General features: G+C 39.8%; 3 protein-coding genes across 4 annotated transcripts in view; all 3 read right to left on the bottom strand.

The window, feature by feature from the left end:
- The window catches only part of LOC146458642 (uncharacterized), a 30,851-nt gene extending 18,784 nt beyond the window's left edge, over positions 1-12,067 (bottom strand). The window contains exons 1-9 of one of the 2 annotated variants that reach the window (XM_085090476.1): positions 10,746-12,067; positions 10,026-10,142; positions 9,566-9,676; positions 6,766-6,876; positions 5,219-5,332; positions 4,280-4,393; positions 3,520-3,642; positions 734-847; positions 190-303 (exon numbers count right to left, since the gene is read on the bottom strand). In XM_085090476.1, the coding sequence (XP_084946602.1) occupies positions 190-303; positions 734-847; positions 3,520-3,642; positions 4,280-4,393; positions 5,219-5,332; positions 6,766-6,876; positions 9,566-9,676; positions 10,026-10,142; positions 10,746-11,832 (2,005 nt within the window). In that variant the 5' untranslated portion in view covers positions 11,833-12,067. The remainder of the gene's footprint in view (positions 1-189; positions 304-733; positions 848-3,519; positions 3,643-4,279; positions 4,394-5,218; positions 5,333-6,765; positions 6,877-9,565; positions 9,677-10,025; positions 10,143-10,745) is intronic. The other variant, XM_085090475.1, reaches the window with a different exon arrangement.
- Positions 12,068-12,346: 279 nt separating this feature from the next.
- Positions 12,347-16,522, bottom strand: LOC146458641 (uncharacterized). The gene is made up of 5 exons (XM_085090471.1): positions 16,126-16,522; positions 15,250-15,729; positions 14,767-14,883; positions 14,345-14,455; positions 12,347-13,840 (listed from the first exon to the last, which is right to left on the bottom strand). The coding sequence occupies exons 1-5, from the start codon at positions 16,226-16,228 to the stop codon at positions 13,803-13,805; spliced, it is 849 nt and encodes a 282-aa protein (XP_084946597.1). The 5' UTR covers positions 16,229-16,522; the 3' UTR covers positions 12,347-13,802.
- A 442-nt stretch (positions 16,523-16,964) lies between these two features.
- Positions 16,965-17,587, bottom strand: LOC146458640 (uncharacterized). The gene is made up of 2 exons (XM_085090499.1): positions 17,382-17,587; positions 16,965-17,247 (listed from the first exon to the last, which is right to left on the bottom strand). The coding sequence occupies exons 1-2, from the start codon at positions 17,585-17,587 to the stop codon at positions 16,965-16,967; spliced, it is 489 nt and encodes a 162-aa protein (XP_084946625.1).
- Between the last annotated feature and the right edge of the window lie 2,473 nt (positions 17,588-20,060).

The raw sequence follows: 20,060 nt of genomic DNA, 5'->3' as shown, positions 1-20,060 counted from the left end.
GTTTAAGCTCAAGGTTTAAATAAATAAGACATTGGTATTGTTAATTTGCTTATCGTTTCGAAAACAAACAACGACAACACCAAAAAAAAACCTACTAAAATACCGTGATTTCAGCTCAAATCCCTGGCCTAGAAAAATAATCTTATGCTACAACGCTTTGTAACTATAAAGAAGAAGACTCATAAATACCTTCACATACATTGCCGTTTTCAACGTAACCAGCCTCGCACACGCATTTTCCATTGCGGCAAGTAGCATGTTCGTCACATTCAGGGCACACTAGGGGAGCAAAGGCCACCTTGACTGGAATCAAAATAATTACAAGAACCACATTGTTATTTTAAGTAAATATTGGAAAAAATATAACACCTAGCGACAAGGTACAACTCATCATGAAGAAACTATGGGCCGTACCCTTTTCATGCATTATATTCCAAGTAGTTCCACGTAGTGTAATAATTTTTAGTTTGAAATTGTGTTTTCTTTCCTTTCTTTTTATCTATTTGTAATTTGCATATTGTTAACCAATTTATTTATTTTCTTTTAATGACCCCTTACAAGAATCTTCATTTTTGAAGGAGTGGGTGGGGTTTCTTGGAAGAAGAAGAAAATAAATTTTTGACTGATTCTGTTCACCTGAAGTGGATCACCAAAGTTTTATAATTGAGTGACCTGTAATTGCAAATTCAAAGTTACATGAAGCGATAGAATGAATACTTCAAGAATAACAAACCTTCACATGTTGATCCAGAAAATCCGTCTTTACAAATGCATTTAAAGGTCTCGTCAAAATCGATGCATTTTCCTTCATTTAAACAGGGGTTTTTGAGACAAGCACTGCGTAATTCTAAAAATCAAAGGGATACAAATGAAGAGAATTATACATTCTACTCATTCAAATATTCTATTGAACAATTTGATTATGAGCTTGAGGTTTCTATCGTGTCGTAGTTGAGAAGTGTTCAGCCTGAGTAAAGTTTCATGTATTAAAATCGAGCGCAAATTATCCTTCTTTTAAAAGTATAAGTTAAAAGCTTTACTTCTATGCATTGTTACTGAAGTTTAAACACCAGGTTCCGGTTGTTCGAAAGCCGATTAACGCTAATCCCCAATTAAAAGTTAACCTAGGTTTCCAGCTCGCTCGTTACTGAAATGTTTTTAAGATCTAATTTTAGCTAATGGTAAAGAAAAGTCAACATTTAAACTGAAGGGCAAAAATCTTTTCGAAAAATCCTTATTGATTAGTAATTAAACTCGAAACAAACTTCACTTTAACCCAGGATTAGCTTAATCGGGCTTTGAACAACTGGGCCCAGGGTTGATCATGAGTAGATTCTCGCTACCCACTCTTCTGCCACAAATTGTAAAACACTGGATCGCTATATAATGCAATCCCAGGGTTTGGATTTTCTTAGCGGCCATGCTATAAAATATGGACCATTACACCATGACCTAACAATATGGGAAGTGGACAAGTCGTATTTTCGTACTGGCGTTTAATAAAAAACAATTTTTTCCTCGCGGTTGTTGTATACGAGACAATTCTAGCTAATTCGGCTCTGCGAGTCTCGTTTTCTGTCTATCACTGTATCATTCCGTATTCAACAAGACGCGTGCTCCATCAAATAACAAAATTCGTGATTGAACGATGGTAGATGTATAATATCTTTTAAGGTAATAAATGCTCATTGTAAGTCTCTCCTGAAAACCGCGCCTCAAATCTAAGACATAGATATCCTTCCGATAACAAGCCCTCTAGATTGTATTGGTCTTTCAAATGTTATGGTAGGCTGTTTAAAGTTATTTGTCTTTTTCTTAACCTGCCTTTATTATTAGACCAAACCAAACCGTTAAAAGAACGAGGTAAAAATGCAATTATTAAAAGCTGGATAAGCAGCCATGGTATATGAGCCATTGTACCATGTCCGAGAAATAGATACCATTAAACTGTCTTCTGGTTGTCATTGCAAAGCCAGATCATTAGCATATCTAACGTGCGCTCGAGAAATAATTGTTAAGTATCAGTTTCTTGTTTCCTCTCGATCGCATATTGGCAACTTCGGTTCGCCTGTTTTTCTTTAACAGCTGTAGACAAGTTAAGTTATTTAACGTATTTTGACGTTATTTCTCGGCTCACTTTCTCAGAGCGAGGAAAATATGCATGCGCCAGTTCCTTGGTTTTTCCTATCATGTATCCTGGGGTTACCACAGTTCGCTCAGTCCCCCTCATTAGATACAGTTTACCAATGGTATATGGATCGAATATTTCGTTTACCATTTATACCGGTACGAATTAGCAAGTTGGTTTATCCCTCTCATTGCTGGCTAAACGTGAAAAAAAATTCGGCTTATTCCTCTAGATAAGATACAGTTTACCAATTGCGCACGGCTCCAAAACAACGGCTTTTTCCAATGCCAATGTAAAATATTTCTTGAGTCTGCATTGGAAAAATGCCTTGCTTGGCCTCACCTAAGATAATGGTTTAATCTGATTTCAATGAATTCGCTACCCAGGTGCCATATTTCAGAGACGACAATAAGAAAACCTTTCTCTCAGAGCAGTTTCATCAAATTCAATCCCCATTACCAGAAACGTTGCAACACATAGAAAGATCCGTTTTGACGCCCTTTTCGTTTAGTGATATGATCGACATTTGTTTCCCCCTCTGTTTTCTCTTTCTCTTGGCTTCCGTTAATTTTTTTTTGTTCAGATTCTTAATAATTTAATAAACAAAAGGTGGATCAAATGTTAATAAACACTTGGTGCACGGTCGCCCCACTGGTTAGTCAGTTAAAGCGCGCCTCATCTTGGTTCACTTCAAGCACCGAGGGTAGGATTTTCTTCAGAAGTGATCACCTTCTTAGTGTTTTGCTACTAGAGTCAACACGCAATGAAACCCGTATCTCCCAAGAAATTATTGGCAATGGAGCCCTTAAGGTAAATTGCAATTTGCCTGAAATTTGAGATATCGCTGATGTTCTTTAATCGCTTACTCGCGTTAAGATCATCCTACAATTGCTAAAATGTATACATGCAGGTATATGAGAAATTAAAAAGGTGGACATTTTCCTGTTGTTCAAAGATTAGCGTTAACAGTTGTGCTGTGGACAGGTTTGCCTATTTTCTTTAACCCTGGCTTGGGCCTCCTCAAAGTTGAAATCAAGGCAAAACACTCAACCATTTTATCAACCCTCTTGGTTGCCCTTTTTATCTGTTTCCTTAGAACAGTTGTGTTGTTCTCCTCTGTTGGTGTAATTGACAAAACCAATTCTTGTCTCTCGTAGGGACCATCTGGCCTTAGTGGAATTACAGTCGTAAACATGTTTACAGCACACTATAAAGTAAGGCGTGATTTGAGTGATACTTGTAGAATTGTCACTATAGAATTGATGTAGAGAAGAACTAGTTCCTTTAAGAATAAAGAAGACCTGCAAAAATTCGTGTTACCTCTCTGCTAAGCTGAGCCAGCCTTAACACGGACCCACTTTCCTTTTAAATAATTACAGTCAGTTACGTACCTTGGCAACGCTTTCCGTGATATTTGTTGAAGCACTTGCACAGAAACCCCTCCTCCTCACGCTCATCCTCCACGCATGTTCCTTCATTTTGACAAGGTTGTGAGTTGCAAATTGGGATTCTTTCTGCGTGAAAAGACAATTTTTAAAATATCTTTAGAATGAATTTGCAAAATATGCTTTTGCGCTGACATTATCTGCCTTCAAGTGAGGAAATAGCATTCCGACGGCCAATTGCCAGGAACCTGAGCACTACCAATTTCCCACACCGGCATATCTTGTCAGGAACAATAAGACTTGTGTACTCCTCCGATGAGTCTCGCTGAAAATCAGAGGTTTTCATCTATTTTCCTCTCAAGTGCTATTGTGTTTCATTAACGTCCTGCATAGTACCTCTAATCATTTCATTTTAAATTAATAGGACTTTTTCTTCGATGAAAGATTAATAAGATTATCATGGGATCCTTTGTAGTTATCTTTCCAATAGTTTTTAGCAAGGTTGTTTCGATTTATATGAATGAAAATACGCCACTGAAAGTGACTTCATCTTTGACCCATATTACAGTCTTGTTTGTTTCCTAAGCCTTTTCAACGACGAAATCATTTTGGCAAACTATTCGTTTTCTGAATTTTCGAACGTAAAATTTGAACGCTTAGGACTTGGACAAACATGTATCATTTTAAAATTGTTCTTTTTCTTTGAAAATTGGGATGGTATTCCCCTGTGTCCTCCTCATTAGAGTAGTGTGTAATATTAGCTTACCTTCACAAGTAATTCCCCTGAATAGACTTGGACAGAAACACCGAAACTGCCCCGCACCGGTGTTATGACAACTTCCGGAATTTTGACAAGGGCTTGAGTAGCAGACATCCAAATCTTCAACGAAAAAAGTTTTATGTTTACAAAATGATAATTTAAAATGAACTTGGAAAAATATATAATCGTTGCATTCAAATATTTTGTTCATTGTTCTCTTAGTCATTTCATTTTCCAAAAAATGCAAAGCTAACCCTAAACCACAATTTTGCTACCCGTAGTAAAACAGATCCGTATCCTAGAGTTTAAAATGGATAGTTTCGCGAGGCCACTGTTCTGGTGTTAACTGAAACGGAAAAAAAGAAAAAGCTACAGTATCAGTAATATGGACGAATTAGATAAATCGACTTATAATCCATCAAATATTTTCGCCCGTGCGCGATTGGTCTAAACGCCTCACGTGACGGAATATACCCCAGCTAAAACTGGGGAATATCCGATGATATTCCCCAAGTGATATTCCCCAATTTCAAAAACTTCAAGGCGCTTCAAGTTTGCAATTAAAATTAATGTCAAGATGGGGGAACGGTTTGCTTTTGTGACAGAAGGAGAGATAAACCTGCTGGTCGATAAAGCAGTGTCAGAAAACAACATACGCTCTAAACGTTTTTGACGGTAAACTGTTCTTAAACGAAATGTTCAAACACTCAAGCTCGTAGCTACATATTGCGAAAAATATTTGAAGGATAATAACCACAATAGCCTCCATTTGGCTTTAAAAATATGCTCAGATATTTGTCTCTGGACATTATCTGCTCCTCGAAGCTCACAGTTTTCCTCGAGCTTCGCTCTCGGAAAACTGTTCGCTTCTCGGAACAGATAATGTCCGCGGACAAATATCTGAGCATATTTTTGCGCCAAATGGAGGCTATTGTTTATATATACCTCCACAGTCCGCGCCATTAAAGCCCGGTAGACATCTGCATTCAAATGATCTCTCTCCGTTCAGGCAGGTTCCTCCGTTTTTGCAAGGGTTGCCGTTGGCGCAGTGGTCAGCAGCTGCCAAAGGAAAAAACTAACACAGTCAATTCCCTTTATTGCGGACACCCTCGGGACCGCGGGTTAGTTTCCTTAATAGCAAGATCCCGTAAAAGTGGAAATTTATGTTAGCCAAACGTCTCTAATGTATTTTTTCCGGGGATTTAGTTGCTGTCCGTATTATCGTGGTGTCCATAATAGCAAGGCGAGAGTTATAAATAATAAATAAATAAATATCGTTTATTACACTTTCTTGCAGATGGACTGAATTAGCAAGTTGTAGTCGCACAATATCTTAATTAATAAATTAATAACAATTCTATGATGCTCATTGTAAAACTAGTACACAGATCAGAGTTGATTGCAATTCATTTCGTTCGTGCGTGCGTTGGAAATTAAAGTACCAGACAGTCAGGTTATAGTGAAAAGTGCATTACGAAAACACGATGTCGACGGCAACTAGAATTTCAGACCAAGCAGAACAATGGCTCTGCACTATGTATAAATTTTAGTACATTTCTTTGGCATCCTCTGTAAAATGACCAATCAGTCAAATCCACACGGGCACACTCTACTCTCCATTCCACTCGCTCTTTTTCCATGTTATTGTAAAAAAAAAATAATATTAAGATACTTGCCTGCAAATTGGATTTTTATGTCTTCTCTTTCATGCTTGGGGTCATTAGAGAAGAGTAGTACTGGAGCTTGGGGAGGAGTCAATTGTGATTATGCGAATCTCCCTCCCGGGTTTTGCGGGGATCGTGTTACCACGCAGGCCATGTGCTTGCCATTCACCTCGATTGATTGCGGTGAAGAAGTTTGCTTTTGATTTTTCGCGTGGTAAGTTTGATCATTTTGTGCCTTTTATCCCTCTTGCACCAATGGCAGTTTTCTAAGATCTATACTCTTATAGACCACAAAAGGACGCCATAAAATGTTCAAACTTGGCAGTTGACCAGCTAACCCCAGCTAGACTTGAGTTTTGAGCATTAAATGACGTAATTTTATGCTCTGTAAGAGTAGAGACCATAGAAAACTTCCGTCGATTTGCTTAATGTTAAGGGCTAAGTATGAGTTGGACTATTTTTTTCTATTCTCTGTTACAATTACACTATTGCTTTTCTTTTTTCTCTTTTTTTTGTCAATAATAACTACTTTTCATGTATTATGTGGTGATGAATAAAGAGTAGATGTGTAACGTTCCTATTTACTTAGAAACCCAGTAATAAGACGCTGCTTTGATTAAAAAATTCATTTTAACAGGGGAAAACAACCCGTCGTGTATAAAATAAATAACTACGATTGTGTATGCGTTACGTTTATCTACCTGTATTGCTTATCTTACACAAAATTCTCAAAATTGACGTTCCATGATTTGGATTCACAAAAAACACCAGACGGCAGTACCATGAGGTTGATAACGGTTAATCATCATTCGTGATGTGACAGGTTACCTTCACAATCGCTGCCTTTAAATCCAGGAAGACACAAACACTTGTACGAGTTTCCATCCTCTGCGCATGTCCCTCCATTTTTACATGGACTTGGAATGCATTTGCTAGACACTGTGTATATGAAAAAAAAAATTACGTTTAAAAAGTCTTGCTAGGTTTACAATGACATTAACTCTGAAATAATAACATTTACTTATAATAATTTAGCCGATTATTGTTTTTGTTTAGTTTTAGTTTTCTCGAGGCATTCTTTTCTCTTTTAATAAGCACTATTATTATATGGCAAGGCAGTCTTGAGGTAAATCCGCGCGTTCTGATTGGCTTTTTCCTGGTCGGGATTTTACCATACGGACCGTTTCCATGGAAATGGTCATAAGCCGTGTATTTTTATGACAAGCGGCAAATTTGAATATTTGCAGCTAAAACTGCGAAAAGAAAACCTGAAAATACTTTCATTCTTCGCAAAGAAACTACCCAAAAGACTGATTCCAACATGGACGAAGAAGAATATCATTTACAAAGCAAATTTTACTATCCCGAAGATCTAGAAACCTCTGAAGCAGACATCTGCGAGAGCAGAGGAAGCCATTGAGGATTTTATAAACAAACAGAAAAGTGAAAACACAAAAGGAAGAAGTCTACTGATATGAACACTCTACTCCGTTTTATTGAACTAATGGCTTGAATAGTCAAACAATTGAAAGCCTACCTTCGTCCGAGCTTGATCAACTTTTGTCAATTTTTTTTTTTTTTTATGAACGTACGCAGGAAAAATGGTGAATACGAGCCAGCAACATTTTCCAGTTTTCAGCGCAATATATACAGCGATACTTCTCTGAGAAGAAATATCCATTCAACATACTAAAGGATAATGAGTTTAAAAATCGAGAAGAGTTCTAGCTGCGAAGCACAAGTCACTAGTTCGCGAGCACGACAGAAGAAACGAGCTGCAAGCCGCTCGGGCGATTGACGAAAACGAAGAAGATGCTCTTTTTGAGGCAGGAGAATTCGGCGACTCCAATCCAGTTGCACTCCAAAAAACTGTGTGGTGGTTTTTATCCCTACACTTGGGTTTCCGAGCCAGAGATGAGAGCGAGGAGGACAATTGACTTAATGCTACTTCTTTTAAAGTTGAAAATGATTTTCACAGCAACATTTTCTTGATACGTACTTTGTGATGCGCTAGTAAATTTTCTGGGATCGAAGAAACCCTTTTGTGAGTTTAAAAAACAAACCGCAGCTGTTAAGATTTTCGTCAAATTCCGCTACAAATCGTTCTTGAAGTCTTTTCTATAAACATGTAAACGTTCAGTAAATTTGTTTTCATGTTATCCTCGTGGCACCGTAGCTTGTTCTTTTTGGGTTGCTCGCGTCATCAAAAACACGTCACGACGGAAAACCTTTGAATTCAAGTGACCGGAAGTGCGTTTTTTAAAATAAACAAGTTTGCTCCGAGTGCCATATAATAAACTACTTACTAACCTAGCTTGCTCGAGCCGTACTGGGGAATTTTGGTCCTCGGTCGTTTTATACGGACCTCGCTGCGCTCGGTCCGTACTGCCACGACCTCGGGCCAATATTCCCCAGTACGGCCCTCGCGCTCGGTTAGTAAGAGGTTAATATTCAAGAGGACGAGCGACGGGTGCCATAGTACCGGGTCTGTTGGGTGTATTTACACGTCGCAGGTAGTTCTCTGCGTAGGTGTAAACAGCTGTTTCGTCAAAGGGTGTCCAAAACAAGCGTAAAAGCATACGCGACAATGCCGAAAGGTAGTCTGGGAAATACCCAATAAACTTCACTGCCACTCATCTTAAGTATGTACGGTCAAGCCATTATGCAGTCTGAGCTTTTATCGAAATTTATTGGGTATTTCCCAGACTGCCTTTCGGCATTGTTGCGTAGGCTTTTTTGGACGACGTTTGTCAAAACAGCTGTATAGAGCGTTTTCACTCACGTGACTACCGGCCATATTGGTTCACTGAAACAAAAGAAAGTATTTGCATAAAAATAGAGTGCAATTCCCAGAGGTTTAGTTTGGGACACCAACATGGCCGCCATTTCTTTGTTTTAGGACACCAACATGGCCGCCGTGACGTCATGAGAAAACACTCTATACGGATGCCAGACCCATGGGAGAAGAGCATTTGCACCGGTGTTGTTTTAAGGTGTCAAATCTATTTGGAGCATACTCAGGACAACTCAAGTCCCGCTAAGCTCCAAAAATTTTCTTTTATGACCTAAAAAGTCAAAGTGAAGTCAAACTACGGGCCTAAGTGGTCCACATGGCTGGAGCTAAGCCCACTTTGTGCAGCCTGAAATAACTGACAATAATTCTGCTCCTAATCATGGGATGCTAGTCCATCGAATAGTTACCTCAGCAGTATGTTGTCGGTAACCATTTGTATACCTGAGTGCCTGAAGAGAGGCAGTGTCACACAGTAATGCAGAGCCCAACCTAACCTCGAACCACCGACCTTCGCTTTTCCGACCGCTTAATCGAAAGTCTGACGTGCTAACCATCACTCATCAGAGAAATAAATATTAAAATTCGATCGTGTGCTAAACCAGCATCCTATCCACTACAAAGTAGCCGAAGAAGCAGTGGTCGCTATGGACTAAATATTTGAATAGTGCAAACTCTTTAGTATTATTAAAGTTATCTCAAATTAAAAATTTCTGTTTTTATAGTATAGGACTTATTGTCCCCTTTCTTTTCATCTTTTTTTATACAAATTGTATCCTGGCAATCGTCCACTTCTATTACAATTTTTTTTTAACTACCCCTCGAGTGTGCACTTACTGTCACAGTTTGGTCCTTTGAATCCCTTGACGCATGTGCAATGGTAACCAGCCGTGGTTGCGTAACAGTTCCCCTCATTTTTGCACGGGTTAGGAAGACAGTGATTAACATCTGTGTGAAATAGTTATGAATCATGTTTAGATGTTTTGGATGGTTAGGATTCTACATAAACACACAACTATATCTGGTTTAACTCCTGAAATTGATACCCACAACTGCAGACACAGTCTTCTAGATCACGTTTCCACCTGCTACTCGAAATGGAGGTTTTACTGCCCTAACTATTTTCTCATTTTAAATGAAATGATTTTCCTATTGAAAACAAAATGCATCACTCGTATGGTGTAGCTATTTTGGTACATTATAAATGCGATGAAATTTAATTAGGCTGCGAGGGAAAGCTCTATAAGATAACAAGACGTACGTGGCAATGTTCCCTGACAATGCTTGTTTATCTTACCCTCGCAGTTCTTTCCCATAAATCCTAAGGGGCAACCACACTCGTAGTGTTTCTCAAACGCTGTGCACCGGCCATCGTTTTTGCACGGGTTCGGACTACATCTGGCCTTGGAAATACCTGAAAACATAGACAGTGATTTAAAACGTGTTTTCTTTTGGACTTTGGACCCATGGAGAACAGAAACCCAATTGCTCAGCTTTAAACTTCAACTTCAGAGTATTTAAACTGTAGCAATTAAATTGGAATTGCATTCGGTCGTGGTACCGCTAAGACTGTTTAAAAGTAGCAGGTTGAATTCTTGTTCTTACATCAAGGAATTATTTCATCGTTTTTTAGTTTTCCAATAATTAAAATCCACGTTACAATCCAAAACTACGTTTTCACGCCAAATCGTCGCTAGAAAATTTTTCCGTTTTGCCAGGTCGCCTTTTAAGTTCTTGTGAACATAATAACGTTTGAATTCCAAGCTCCCTCTTTTACGTTTGACTTATGTCTAGCTGACATACATTTATCTTTATATATGCCACCTGGAGTCATCTACATCGTTCAAAGTCATTTCTGTTCTTTGTGTAACTGTCATTTTCTCTATGATTTATTAAATTAAATTTCTCAAAGAGAAATATCCCTAAAATAGGTAGAAAATGAATACACAAGGTGACCCTGTACCGCCGGATTCGAAGGCCTAAATATTCAACTCATTATCTCATTACAACAACTAACCCTTTTTAACGTGCCTATTAACCTCTTCTTGAAGTTCCCCAGCCATCCACGGAAATGGTGGTGCATACATAGCATTCGGAGGTTCAAAGTTTGGAGCGATGTTTAAGTTCTTGTCAAATGACTGAGACGTTGGATCGAGCTCGGAAATACGAGGCATATCTCGAGCAGCTTCCATCTCACGCATGGGGGCTATTTCACGATCAGGGCCATCGTCATATTTCAATGGTGCCATAACATTATCTGCTTCCATCTCATGCATAGGAGATATCTCCTTAATAGAGGGAACTTCATCAACTGGCGGAAAATCATGAACAGGGCCCGATTCTTGCATATGCAGAGGGCCTTGATCATGAAAGGGAACAAATGTTTCAGAGGAAACAGGCATTCTTGGAGGTGCAAACTGCATTGGACGTGGCATATGGGGCACTGTGGGTGGCCCTTCCTGGAGATGAATATCATCAGGAGCTACATGGAAATGTTCAGCTGGATTAAAAGTGTTAAATCGATGTAAATAAGGTCCTACTGGTCCAGGGAAAGGAGATTTACCTAGAGCGCTCAAAAGTTGCATTCGTTGTAGCTGAACTGGAAGAAATAATCTCTTTACAGCTCCTCGTTGTTTTTGTATATTATTATTCAGCCTCTGAAGATTTTGTAACACTGTCTTAAAAGGCGTAGGTCCCCATATGTGAATTGCCTTCAGTGGTCGAGGCTTTTTGCGTCGGTTTTTAATAACAGCCGAAGTTGCAACTACACGGAGAGGTTTCGCAGGTTGTGGTAATAAAGTAGAATCGTGTGAGACCATTTGGCCCAATTTCCCCTTATGCTCGGCGTCGCTATTTCCACGCTTAGATCTCTGAGTTATATTAGTATAAAATTCTGTCGTATTTCTTCGCACATGTCGCGCTGCCTTGGTTAACCTTCGGAAATATATACCATCCCTGTATGGATATTGATATTCAAGTTTACGTTTGTGATTAAATGTATCTACTGAGCGGGTGTTTCTCTTTCGAAGATATTTATATCTTGCTTGAGTAAGTGAGAGAAAAATAAACCATACGACTATAAAATGTGGCCACAGTTCTTTCATCCTCGACGTGTTTATGTCCTTGGGAAATAATTCCACAGTTTTGCTTGATATTATTCCATTCCTTTTGAATAAACTGCCGTGGTTCTTCAAATATAAAACGAGGCCTTTCTTTAGGATTTGATTCAGTAGTTTGGTTTTTTGTGACTTCACCAAAATGATGACATCACTTAGAGATTACCAACAATATACTACCAAATGAAGACCGGTTAGATGTCAAGTTCCATTACTATCGGGCGTTTCTATGTGGTGTTTGAATACTAAATCAGAAAGTGACTCCGATTCAGTACCTGCTCGCGGTTCACTAAATTGAAATGTGCCACTTCCGATGCACTTTAATGGTGCAAATCGAAATTTATCAGGTCGGAACAAGTTTACTGGTTTTCGGTTCGGTAATCTTTGCAAACCAGTTTTTATTACTAACAATTAGTTTATTGGGGTGATGCATCAGTGTGAATTTACACATTGTCCTCCTCCATGAATGGCATCTTTATTATTACTTACAATAATCAATAACCGTTTGTGCTGTGTAGCGTTGATCGACTTATGTATTCTGGAATCACGAGCAACAGCACTGAATGTGTCCATTGAGGAGTGCCTGGCAAGGGATTACTCATTTTCTTTAATAGAAAAAGTCAATAACTCATTATAAACGTCGCTTTATTATATTATCTTTAAATTCACACATTCCAAATATGTTTGTAGAAGCAGCGACAAATAAGTCATTAGTGAAGCAAGTCGTCCGTTGATACGCTCGATGGAGATAGTGGGATATAGATAAATGAGTTAAGTGGAATGACTTTTTTTGTTTTATAATATTGAAAATAGCTTAAGTCTAACTCTCACTAAAGTAGCAAAACTGAGTTAAATCCGTCAATTTTATTGTGCTTTCTTAAGACTGGCCTTATATATGGAAGTTGTCAATATCTCAGTCATACATAGCTTTATCGATTACTGGTTTTTTTTTTCTTTTTGAAATATAATAGCTAGTCGTTGACAAAAATTAAGAACAATTTTCAATAGTTCTTAGAATCGTTACATAAACCATGGCGCGGAACCTTTTGTACTTGCTATAGCGATATACGACATCCCACGTGAGCAAACAACAGATATTTCTTCATGATCAGTAAATTCATTAGTAACTATTTATTTTGACTGGTATATGTCGTCCGTGGTGAATCGAATTTGTTTCTGCTTCTTCTAATAGACCAAGCAGTAGTTTTTTTGAAACTGGAGCGCATGTTAGTAATCTGTATTATTAAAAGCATGATCACTGGATAATGCAATTCCAGAGTTTTGATCAGTTGACTTTATGAGCCATTTACACCATGTCCGAGATATAGAGACCAATTGTTTTTGGCTGTTCTTGCATAGCGAAATCAGCCCGATCTAGAAATATTTGTTGGGTGTTTTTGATACTCAAACGTTTCTTGTTGGACATGGTATCTATCATCTCATATCCAACGCGAGCTCATAGAATAATTGTTAAGTATTGCATAGGACATAAAATTTATGACACTTTTTTATATCGGTGCTTCAAGTCCCAGTATCAACAAGCAATTCTCCTTTCTATCCTCCATGCTTTCCTTATGGTTCAAGTCGGGAGATTTTGAACATGAAGATATCTTTTGCAATCATTTCCTTTTTTTCCATCATTTACGTACCAATTACGTACTTTAGAACAATTTAGCCGATTATTGGTTTTGTTTAGTTTTAGTTTTCCCAGGGTATTATTTTCTCTTTTGATAAGTACTATAATTTTCATGTGACCGAGCGAAGGGTGCCATAGTACCGGGTCTGTTGAGTGCATTCCCACGTTGCATGCGCAGTCACTTCTTTGTGTAGGTTTATAGGGATACCAGACCCCATGGGAGAAGAGCGTTTGTACCGGTAAAGATCATGAATGCAAATCCAGTTGAAGTTTCAAAACCATTTTGGGGCTTACTGTGCGATTAGTTAAGTCCCGCGAAGCTTCAAAAATCTTTTATTCTACTTCTTCTTGTTTTATGACCTAAAAAAGCAAGGTAAAGTTAATTAGGGATCCAAGTGGTTCGCATGGCCGAAGCTTAACTCGTTTTCTACAACCTGAAGTAGTAGGATGCTAGTCCATCGAATAGTTACCTAATCAGTATGTTGTCGGTAACTATTTGTACACTGGGTGAAAAGATACAATGTGGAGCTAAGTTATTTACTTGCTACAAAGTATTGCAGAGCCCAACCTAACGTCGAACCACCCACCCTTCGTTTTTCCGACCGCCCGATCAAAAGTCCAACGCGCTTGCTACGGCGCATCAGAGACAAACAATTCGATCGTGCAATAAACCAGCAATCTTACCCACTACAAAGGAACCGAAGAAGCACCGGTAGCTATGAGCTAAATATTTGAATCGTTCAAACTCTTTACTTCTATTAAATACACAAACAGAAATACTACTATACAAAAAAAATATGTTTGTTTATGCAAACGTTCACTACTTGCAAAAAATTTTGAAATTACACTCGAGTTTGCACTTACTGTCACAGTCTGGTCCTCTAAATCCCTTGACGCATGTGCAATGGTAACCAGTCGTGGTTGCGTAACAGTTCCCCTCATTTTTGCACGGGTTAGGAAGACAGTAGTTAACGACTGCAAAAAATAGTTACAAATCATGTTCAGATGTTTTGGATGATTAGGATTCTACATTAACACACAACTATATTTGGTTTAACTCCTTAAATTAATGCCCAATGACAACTGCAGACACGGTCTTGTTAATCATATTTCCACCTGCTACTCGAAATGGAGGTTTTACTGCGTCACTATTTTCTAATTTCAAATGAAATGACTTTCCTATTATAAACACAATGCGATGACATTTAATCAAGCTGCAACGAAAACCCCTATTAGATAGCCAGATGTAAGTGGCAAGGTTCCCTGGAAATGCTTGTTTATCTCACCTTCGCAGTTCTTTCCCATAAATCCTATGGGGCAAGCACACTCGTAGTGCTTCTCGAATGCTGTGCACCTGCCATCGTTTTTGCACGGATTCGGACTACATCTGGCCTTGGAAATACCTGAAAATATAGACAGTGATTTTAAAAATGTTTTCGTTCGGACTTTAAACCCATGGGGAATTTTTCCGTTTTACCAGGTCGTTATTTCTTAAGTTCTTGTGAACATAATAAAGTTTGAATTCCACGCTCCCTCTTGACAAAGCTGACATACATTTATCTTAATATATCCCATCTGGAGTCATCTACGTCGTTCAAAGTCATTTCTGTTCTTTGCGTAACTGTAATTTTCTCAAAGATTTATCAAATTTGTTTCTCTAGGAGAAATATCCGTAAAATAAGTCGAAAAAAAAATTAGTAAGGTAACCAAGATGAAGCCGGATTCGAATGCCTAAATATTCAACTTATTATCTTATTATAACAGCTTACCCTTGTTTACGTGTCTATTAACCTCTTCTTGAAGTTTCCCAGCCATCCATGGAAATTGTGGTGCAAACATAGCATTCGGAGGTTCAAAGTTTGGAGCGATATTTAAGCTCTTATCAAATGACTGAGACGTTGGATCGAGCTCCGAAATTGGAGGCATATCTCGAGCAGCTTCCATCTCACGCATGGGGGCTATTTCGCGATCAGGGCCATCGTCATTCAATGGGGCCATAACATTATCTGGCTCCATCTCATGCATAGGAGATATCTCCTTAATAGAGGGAACTTCATCAACTGGCGGAAAATCATGAACAGGGCCCGATTCCTGCATATGAATAGGGCTTTTTTCATGGAGGGGAAAAAACGTTTCAGAAGGAACAGGCATTGTTGGAGGTGCAAATCGCACTGGGCCTGGTACATAGGACACTGCGGGTGGTCCTTCCTGGAGATGTATACCATCAGGAGCTACATGGAAATGTCCAGCTGGATGAAAAGTGGAAATTCGATGTAAATAAAGTCCTACTTGTCCAAGGAAAGGAGAGTTACCTACAGTGCTCAAAAGCTGCAATTTTTGGGGTTGAACGGAAAGAAATAATCTCTCTACAGCTCCTCGTTGTTTTTGTATATTATTATTATTATTATTATTATTGTTCAGCCTTAGAAGATTTTGTAACACTGTCTTAAAAGGTGCAGTTCCCCATATGTGAATTGCCTTCACTGGTCGATGCCTTTTGCGTCGCTTAGATCTCTGATTTATATTACTATAAAATTCTGCCGTATTTCCTTGCACATGTCGCGCTGCCTTGGTTAACCTTCGGAAATATACACCATTCCTGTATGGATATTGATATTCAAGTTTACGTTTGTGATTGAACGTACCTACTGAGCGAGTGTTTCTCTTTCGAAGATATTTACATCTTGCTTGAGTAAGTGAGAGAAAAATAAACCATACGACTATAAAATGTGGCCACGGTTCTTTCATCCTCGACGTGTTTATGTCGTTGGGAAGTAATTCCACAGTTTCGCTTGATAATGCTCCATTCCTTTTGAATAAACTGCCGTGGCTCTTAAAATATAGAGCGAAGCCTTTCTTTAGGATTTGATTCAGTAGTTTTTTTTGTGACTTCACCAAAATGATGAAATCACTCAAAGATCACCAACAATACTACCAAATTAAAACCGGTTAGATGTCAAGTTCCATTACTATCGGGCGTTTCTATGTGTTGTTTGAATACTAAATCAGAAAGTGACTCCGATTCAGTACCTGCTCGCGCTTCACAATGTGGTGTCTCGTGGAGTATATCAGACTTCGTGTACAAACACAACACTGGTTGAAATCAAACGTTCGGTTCGATACAACAAGGAGCGCACCAGCATGAGTGCGCATATAGTGGCAACAACATGTGCGGTATAACATTCCTCCCCCAAAAAATCACAATCAAATAATAAGGCACAAGTTCAGTTTAATCATAAGTCTAGTCTCTCTAGTGGCTTCCGCAGCCGTAGGAATAACGCCTACATGGCGGTGTTGCTAGGCTGCTAACCATGATCTTTCTCTTGCTGAAAGGAGGGTTTTCAGGAGTATTGTTCACATCTTTGTCAGTGGTCGATGTTTCCTCAACGCCACTTGTAGTAGGGGTCGGTAGTTCTTCATTCCCAACACTGCTTGCCGATTGAACTTAGTTTCGGGGTGCAGTGTTCCTTGTCAAAGTTGGGAGTTATTGCAGATTCTCTGATTTGATCAACATGTCGTCGCCATACTGTACTCCGACTTCATAGGACAAGGGTCCAGATTGTGCCATGATGACTCCGGGAACCCACCTGTTTCCGGCTCGGTAGTCTCGGGCAACGACTGTTTGGCCTATATCCAGCTTGCGGGCAAGGCTGTGACTTGACTGCCTTACTTGATCTTGCTGTTTTCCTCCACTCGTTTCTGTGCTGGCATTTCTTTCCATGAGTAGCAGAGCTCCAGTCTCTCCAGTCACTGCATGCAGTGTTGTTCTGTAGGTCAGGAGGAAGTTGGACAGCTTCCAAGAGATGGATTTCTTCTCAGTCAGTGTCGCACGAGACCTTGCTTGAATACCTGTGCAAAACGTTCATCTATTCCATTGGTAGCTGAATGGTACGGAACTGACCTTATGTGTTTGATGCCATTTCTTCCCATGAATGTCCTAAATTCATCTGCTGTGAATTGGGGGCTATTATTGCTAACAAGCTGTTCTGTCAAGCCGTATGTAGCGAACAGCTCTATCAGTTCCTCGATTGTTCTGGTGGTGCTTGTGGTGGTCTTCGGTACTGCTTCGGGCCGTTTAGAATGTGCGTCCATAACAATCAGAAACATTGCTCCTAAGAATGATCCCGCAAAGTCAATGTGGATGCACTGCCAGGGACGTGCTGGCCATTACAGTGAATGAAGTGGGGCAGTCTTAGGATTGTTCTAGGTAAGTTGACAGTGCATCCTTTTGCTGCTAGTTCGATTGCTTTTGTCCATTCCTGGCCACCACATGTAGCTCCTGGCCAACGCCTTCATTTTTGACAATTCCAAGGTGACCCTGATGGAGTTTCACTAACTATTTTGCCAGGTACTTTGGTGGGATTATTACTCGTGAACCCACATAAGGTACCCGTCCTCCTGTCTGTATGGTGAGCTCGTTTTTCCTTCTCTGAAATGGTCCCAGCTCCTTCTCACTGACCGATGGCCACCCTTGCTTCGTATATTCTTCCACACTTAACAAAATCGGATTTCTCTGAGTTGCTTGACGGATCATATTTGCATTGACTGGCAGCACTTCTATCTGTGACATTTGAAAAATCTCCACTGGTTCAATTACTTCCTTTTTGCAAGCTTTCTTCAAAGGTGGGTGTGTTAACCCGTCTGCATTTCTATGTTGGGTGGTGTTCTTATATTCAATAATGCACTCGAACCCTGCTAGGAATAAAGCGTAGCATTGCAGGCAAGCAACTGTTATTGCCTGTATTCCTTTCTTGGGATTAAAGATTGAGGTCAGGGGCTCTTGATCTGTTACAAATGTAAAGTGACGACCAAACAGGTACAGCTGGAATTTCTTGACTCTCCAAACCAAGGCTAAGGCTGCTTTATCAATCTAGGGGTAATTAAAAAACGTGACGCAAAGGCTATGGGTCGTTCTGAGCCGTCTTTATGATATGCGATAGAACTGCCCCAATTCCGACCAGTTAAGCGTCTCATGCTAGTCTCAGCGGTCGTTCTGGATCAGAGAGGGTAAGCACCAAATATGATGTAGTGAGCTTTTTAAAGAGACGAAGACCTCCTCGCACTCTGTGGTCCAGTTCCAGCGCTTGCTTTGTTCTAATAGTCCATTAAGTGGATGAGAGTGGTGGCAAGGTTTGACAGGAACTTGTGGTAGAGTTCACCCGCCCTAAGAAAGTACGGAGTTGTTGGAAGTTCTCTAGTCTTGAGGTATTAACGACTGCATCGACTTTCCCTTGAACCTTGTATAATCCGTACTGATCCACTACATACCAATAGTAGGTGATCTCCGTCCGGAAAACCTCGCACTTCTCGCAGTTTGCTAGTAAGCTATGTTTCTGTAGTCTCTTCAGTACTTCCTCCAGGTGTTCAAGGAGTTCTTTGTCATCTCTTCCTGTGATCAGTAATCATGTCTTCTAAGACGCAACTTGTTCATTGTGCTCTTTCTAAGATTTGATCCATGACTCTTCCTCCTCCTCCATCTGATGGTAGGCCTGTCTGAGGTCAATCTTGGAAAGCTTCTGACCTGCCTGGGAAGTTTTCCTTGTATTTCTGCCAAGGGAGTGTGGATATCGCTGAACTTGTGTCTCGCTCCATCTTCAAGGTGTGGCCATTAACCCTTGGTGCTACCCAAATAACATCGCCAACGGTCACCTGGTTAACATTGTTGACTTCTAGGGGTGCAACTAAGCTGTCATTATCACGCTCATCATTCATTTCAAAAGAATGTCAGTTGGAGTTCTCTTCCTTCCGTCTTCGGGGAAGGTTCTGACTTATTCCCGAGCGGCAGATCCGTTGCATATGGCCCAGTTTCCCACATTTCCGGCATCTTACGCCCCGGAAGTAACACTCGGCTGATTCATGTACTAGCACTACATAGATAACAATGAGGTTTTGATGTGGCACCATCTTTCACTTTTTGTACTCTTTCGCTATCCTTGCTCGTTTTGTTTACTTCAGTCTCTTTGATACCCTGAAACTCTTGTGTGTCTTTCGCTGCCACTTCCATTGCCATGGCAATTTCGGAAGCTTTGGTTAATGACAATCTTTTCTGAATAAGTTCATTGAGTAGTCTATACACAAGTCTATTCCTTAACGCGTCATTTAAGCTCTTTCCGAACTCACAATACAAGGACAGTTTTTTTTTTAATTCAGCAAGATAAGTACGCACGGTTTCACCCTCCAGTTGGTTTCTTTTGAGAAAACGGAATCGCTCTGCTATAAGCAGTGGTTTCGGTGACAGATGTTTCTGTAGAGTTTCCACGATAGTTTTGAAAGACAGGGTGGACGGCTTTGCTGGAGCGGACAGATTTCGTAGTAGCCCATTCGTTTTGCTTCCCATTAGGCTTAGCATCAGTGCCATATTTTACCCTCTTAATTTTCGTTGCCGACAAATTATTGCTAATCTCCTTTAACGTAGGCGTTCCAGTCGTCGTTGGCTTCGTCGAAGGTGTCTATCTTTTCAATCGGCATGGTGGCAGGGGTTCGGACTTTATCTTTTCACTACATAGAATCTGAATCCTGGTCGCCAATCTGCTGTGTCTCGTGGAGTAAATCAGACTTCGTGTACAAACACAACACCGGT

The sequence above is a fragment of the Pavona decussata genome, unplaced genomic scaffold (genome assembly GCF_977016875.1).
Source record: "Pavona decussata unplaced genomic scaffold, jaPavDecu1.1 SCAFFOLD_232, whole genome shotgun sequence".
NCBI classification, from domain to species: Eukaryota; Metazoa; Cnidaria; class Anthozoa; order Scleractinia; family Agariciidae; genus Pavona; species Pavona decussata.
This window is presented reverse-complemented; position numbering and strand designations above follow the sequence as displayed.

Coding starts and splice junctions, on each gene's coding strand:
- LOC146458641 (XM_085090471.1), bottom strand. CDS start 16,228: ATGAAAGAACCGTGGCCACATTTTATAGTCGTATGGTTTATTTTTCTC. Junction 15,730..16,125: donor GAGAAACACTCGCTCAGTAG/GTACGTTCAATC, acceptor CTTTTCATCCAG/CTGGACATTTCCATGTAGCT. Junction 13,841..14,344: donor TAGAGGACCAGACTGTGACA/GTAAGTGCAAAC, acceptor TTGCTTTTTTAG/GTCATAAAACAAGAAGAAGT.
- LOC146458640 (XM_085090499.1), bottom strand. CDS start 17,587: ATGTTTCTGATTGTTATGGACGCACATTCTAAACGGCCCGAAGCAGTA. Junction 17,248..17,381: donor AATGGCATCAAACACATAAG/GTCAGTTCCGTA, acceptor CCTGACCTACAG/AACAACACTGCATGCAGTGA.